The sequence below is a fragment of the Physeter macrocephalus genome, chromosome 13 (assembly GCF_002837175.3).
Source record: "Physeter macrocephalus isolate SW-GA chromosome 13, ASM283717v5, whole genome shotgun sequence".
Taxonomy (NCBI): Eukaryota; Metazoa; Chordata; class Mammalia; order Artiodactyla; family Physeteridae; genus Physeter; species Physeter macrocephalus.
Genome location: NC_041226.1, coordinates 7905590 through 7911070, shown reverse-complemented (window position 1 = coordinate 7911070; position 5481 = coordinate 7905590). Strand labels below are relative to the sequence as shown.

At 50.1% G+C, this 5481-nt stretch overlaps 1 protein-coding gene across 1 annotated transcript in view; it reads right to left on the bottom strand.

Moving 5' to 3' along the window:
* Positions 1 to 4580, bottom strand: part of ALOX5AP (arachidonate 5-lipoxygenase activating protein) — a 42867-nt gene extending 38287 nt beyond the window's left edge. Inside the window, exon 1 of the mRNA XM_028497624.2 lies at positions 4454 to 4580. Coding sequence (XP_028353425.1) covers positions 4454 to 4523 — 70 coding nt within the window. The 5' untranslated portion in view covers positions 4524 to 4580. The remainder of the gene's footprint in view (positions 1 to 4453) is intronic.
* Positions 4581 to 5481: the final 901 nt, after the last annotated feature.

Below are 5481 nucleotides of genomic sequence, written 5' to 3'. Positions count from 1 at the left end.
GATATGGGGATATATGTATATGTATAGCTGATTCACTTTGTTATAAAGCAGAAACTAACACACCATTGTAAAGCAATTATACTCCAATAAAGATGTTAAAAAAAAAGTTAATCTAATATTCATAAAAATTTCCCTTCTGTTTCTGTGTGGCATGGTGGCTTGACTGCAAATATTTTTAAGGGCAAGTGAAAGTCCAAACTGGTTGCTTCTATCTTCACAAGCTTACAAGTTGCAAGGACGTGCCTCAGTGTGTCTAGTTAACCTTATTGTTTCGGCAAAGACTGTTTCTAGGCTACTGACCGACTGATACTACTTCACGCTACTTTATCGGCATGAAGGTTAGATTATAAAACCACTCTCATCAAATGTAGCCTATTAGACTGTGAGAACAGACTCTTTTCTTCTCTCCTGAGATGCCCCAGGACCTGGCCCTGGTCTGTCCAGGGGGCCCTGGGCTTTTCCGTAGAAGCACAGCAAACCCGGAGCAGACTTGAGGTGGACGATGAGATTTCGAATTATTTTTGGCAGATGAGATTAAGTCTTCTTCTCTGGTGCAAGTGGGGAGGAGAGATTACAGATGGCCACATGTGTGAGTTTGAACCGCAGCCTTTCGGCCGGCCGTTTCAGATAGATAACGACAGGGCACAGTGCTCTCCCTGACACAGTCCCATGAACTGAAGAGGCTTCCCGGTGCGGGAGAGACAAGTGTGGACCAGCTACCGCTTTGGGCTGGAGACTGTTCATCCTGGGCACACAGATGATCGGGGTGCATGTGTAGCGGTGTGGACAGCACGGCCCCAGCATCACAGCCTCTGTCCGTCCCCATCCAATCCCCCCAATTCCCTTGCACGGCATTTTCCCACCCATGCTCGGGGGGAAAAGACATGCTGCTGCCCTTTTGAAGCCACAGAAGGAGCCCCTGCCTCCCCCTCAGAGGCTTAGGATCAGCCCTGCTCCCCTCTGAGGCAGAGACCAGGGCTCCCGTGTGATGCTGAGATCACCCTGTGAGGACTTTTTGTTTCTAACTGTTCAATGTGCCCGTGCGAGGGACAAATGACTTGGAAGGTGACACCTCTACCCTTTTTGACCGTTGAGGTTTTAGGCAAACACAAAGGTCCAAATGTAGGTCCAGAACTTCTCTTTGCAATTCTAATTAACCTCGATGTTGCAGCCATAGGTCTACCTTATTGAGTGCGGAAAATATGCAAAAACTAACTCTGTCCCCACCCCCAATTCCATTTGATACCCTTTCTGTTAGCTTTAGGAACTATTTACATGTTGTTGCCAGGCATGGCACACCTTGTCTTTGTCCCAAGACAAGGAGGTCAGTCTCCGTGTCCGTGACAGCGTTGGAGAGCTCTGCGCTCTCAGTACATCGTGTGAGCCCGATTCCCCGCGGGAAGGGCCAGAGCCCACCCGCCTGGTGGCACCTCCTCCTCTGCCTCCCAGATGCTCGTCAGTCATCAAGATCTTTGAACTCGTGGCCCTCTTCCAGCTTGATCCCTCAGAACGCGCGCTTGGAAATGCAGACCAAGTTTAAAGTACCTTGTTCCAAGAGACCTGGACCAGAACTACCAAAGTCTGGTTTCCCAGGGAGGCGTCTGGGAGGCAGAGGAGGAGGTGCCACCAGGCGGGTGGGCTCTGGCCCTTCCCGCGGGGAATCGGGCTCACGCGATGTACTGAGAGCGCAGAGCTCTCCAACGCTGGCACGGACACGGGGACTGACCTCCTTGTCTTGGGACAAAGACAAGGTGTGCCATGCCTGGCAACAACATGTAAATAGTTCCTAAAGCTAACAGAAAGGGTATCAAATGGAATTGGGGGTGGGGACAGAGTTAGTTTTTGCATATTTTCCGCACTCAATAAGGTAGACCTATGGCTGCAACATCGAGGTTAATTAGAATTGCAAAGAGAAGTTCTGGACCTACATTTGGACCTTTGTGTTTGCCTAAAACCTCAACGGTCAAAAAGGGTAGAGGTGTCACCTTCCAAGTCATTTGTCCCTCGCACGGGCACATTGAACAGTTAGAAACAAAAAGTCCTCACAGGGTGATCTCAGCATCACACGGGAGCCCTGGTCTCTGCCTCAGAGGGGAGCAGGGCTGATCCTAAGCCTCTGAGGGGGAGGCAGGGGCTCCTTCTGTGGCTTCAAAAGGGCAGCAGCATGTCTTTTCCCCCGAGCATGGGTGGGAAAATGCCGTGCAAGGGAATTGGGGGGATTGGATGGGGACGGACAGAGGCTGTGATGCTGGGGCCGTGCTGTCCACACCGCTACACATGCACCCCGATCATCTGTGTGCCCAGGATGAACAGTCTCCAGCCCAAAGCGGTAGCTGGTCCACACTTGTCTCTCCCGCACCGGGAAGCCTCTTCAGTTCATGGGACTGTGTCAGGGAGAGCACTGTGCCCTGTCGTTATCTATCTGAAACGGCCGGCCGAAAGGCTGCGGTTCAAACTCACACATGTGGCCATCTGTAATCTCTCCTCCCCACTTGCACCAGAGAAGAAGACTTAATCTCATCTGCCAAAAATAATTCGAAATCTCATCGTCCACCTCAAGTCTGCTCCGGGTTTGCTGTGCTTCTACGGAAAGGCCCAGGGCCCCCTGGACAGACCAGGGCCAGGTCCTGGGGCATCTCAGGAGAGAAGAAAAGAGTCTGTTCTCACAGGAGGAGACCCTCCAGCTTCCCCCGACTCAGCCTGGAGCGACAGGGAGCAGCTCAGGGTGCCCTCGAACCTCTGCTCAGCCCCATCTGCACAGGCGGCTGAGGGGGCTCTGGCTCCTGTCCTCTGTCCCCGAGATTGACAGGTATCCGGCGGAGGGCCGGCGGGGGACAGCTGAACAAGCAGCGCCCTCCTACACCCAAGCGACTGCCTCCACGGGGACCGGAAGCATCACTGCAGGCTTCCTGCTTACTGCCTGCCCATCTATCTTTTCCTGCCAGCCTTTCCTTTCCTGGGAGGCAGGAACCTAGCTTTCTTGTTCACTGCTACATCCTCATGGATGCGGGACCCTTCCTGGACAGAGCAGGGTCCCTGTGGGTGTATGCAGGTCGAATGAATGGATCCCTTGGTGACTGGCAAGACTAAGCGAGCCCCAACATGAAACAGCAATGGCCTGCGACTCTGGCAGCCTCAACCGGCCCTTCGTCCCCTCTCTGAGCTGCAACTCTGTGGTGTGAGATTTAGAGTGAAAGTGTTTGGGTCAGAAAGCTGCCAGTGCTGTTCCGGACACCAAGGGAGGAAAGTGGCGGGAGGGTTGGTGGTGGTGGGATAAACTGGGAGATTGGGATTGACATGTATACGCTGATATGTATAAAACAGATAACTAACGAGAAGCTTCTGTATAAAAAACAAATAAAATAAAATTCAAAAAAGAAAAACAAAACGTGTTGTTCCATGGAGGAAACATACTCGGAGCATGCAAAGTTGGCCACTCTCTGGTGCGGGGAGACCACGGGAAGCCTTACTCAGTGCCCAGAAGGCTCATCACCGGCCTCTGTCCACACTCGAGTTGGGGGAAAATATCCAAATATCCCCAATTGATTGAATACCCAAGTTTCCAAAGTGTGCCAGGGTGTGAGCATTCAGTAATTACCATTAAGTGACAGAGCTGCCCTTAGTAATTCCTCTCCTTTTTTCTCTATCTTCGTAAACTGCAAATCCCAAAGACACTGGCCCGTACTGATAGAGAGAGCCTGAGGCAGTCCTAGCTCAGAACTTTAAAGAGAAAGTTCTACCCAGTCCTGCCTTTTTCAGTTCTAGGTCCCTTGCTTGGTTTAAGTGATAGCAGAGTTAATGGAAATGCAAACCCCAAACAAGAACATCCTCGCCGCTCTGCTCTCTCTCTCCCTTTATGTAAGTACATAATGCCTCCCCCAAAATGCTTCAAAAATTACGCATTGCTAGAGAAAAAGAAAGTATTGCAAAGGACATGTTTCTTCAAAAGAAAAAAAAAAAGCGATACAGAGGTGAAATAACGTGAAGGTGAAATCCCCCTCACCCTGCACGAATTTCCTTTTTTTTTAGCCTACAGATGACAGGTGAAGAGTGCTCAGCTGCCATCGGTGTAACCCAGTGTCTGGGTGAACATATATCTGATTGTCCCTTTCCAGCCTTCCTGCCCTCCAACTGGTCTCTGGCCACAGTAATTCAGAGTTAAAATGCTGACTGCAGACACTCCCGTGACGGTTTTTGTACAGCTTGCTGCCCTGGCTCTACAGACGTGATTAATCATCCCCATTAAAGTGAAAGAACGATCGGGAGAAGGAAAAACCTAAATTCACGCAGAAAGGCACAAACCCCTATACATTCAAATAAAGATACAAATTCAGATAAAGGCAAAAGTGTACACACACACACACACACACACACACACACACACACAACTGTGTAAGCCTCACTTTCAAACAACCGGAAACAAAATCTACCCTGAGGGAGGGGATTCCCTTACCGTTCTGGACCGCGCTGATGAGGGTGACGATGGCCAGCAGGACAATATTGCCCAGGACTTCGTGATCCATGTTTGTTTCAGGCTCCCAACAAGCACTGCTCAGCTTCGCAGCACCCCAGGCCCGCGCTGTGCAGGAAGGGGAAGCGAGGGCCGGACTCTGCCTTTCAGCATTAGAATTTCCAAAGGCCCCAGCACAATTACAGGGCTTCTTCTTTTTTTTTTTTTTTTTTTAAATAGCCACCAAAGTACCCTCGCTCAGCGTGTCCTGCCAGAAGAAGCAGGGCTCGGGAGAGAGGCAGGAAGGGAAGAAAAAGTGAAGCATGTTTTTTGTTTATTGAGCACCCAAAAGATCTGTGCCCAGAGTACTGTCTTTCTTTCTTTCCTTGAATTCCTAGGAAAAAAAATAACTACTTGACACATGGCAGGGTCCAGAGTAGCAGCCGACTAGTAAGCCCTGGGTGAATGAATGAACGATGATGAGGTGGACGGCTGATGCCTCCGTTTCCCCAGGAAACAAGCAACAGGAGAATTAAAACTAAACCAAAGAACTTAGATAAGGAGCAGAAAGGGGGGGGTCACCTAGGCAAACTTCCACACAGGAAGGATTGTTAACCACTGTAACTGGCTTCTCTGAGGTAATTACTGAGCTACTTGCCTGGAATCTTCTCAGCATAATAATAAGAGTAGAGAGAAGGTGTAAGCGGGAACCTGCTGAGTGAGGTAGGTGGTGGCCCGGCATCTTATAGGACAGTTTTCTTCCCTCGGAAATTACACAGAAAATGCAAGATTCTGCAGACTTCATCCCAGGCTCAACATCTATTTGTCAGTGATGAAGAAGAGCTTTTATCAAAACCTCACTTTGAAAGAGAACACTGGGGGACCTCCCTGGCGGTCCAGTGGTTAAGATTCCGCGATCCCAATGCAGGGGGCACGGGTTCGATCCCTGCTCGGGGAACTAAGATCCCCGCGTGTCACACAGCCAGAAAAAACAACAACAACAACAAAAAGAAAGAAAGTAAAAAGAAAGA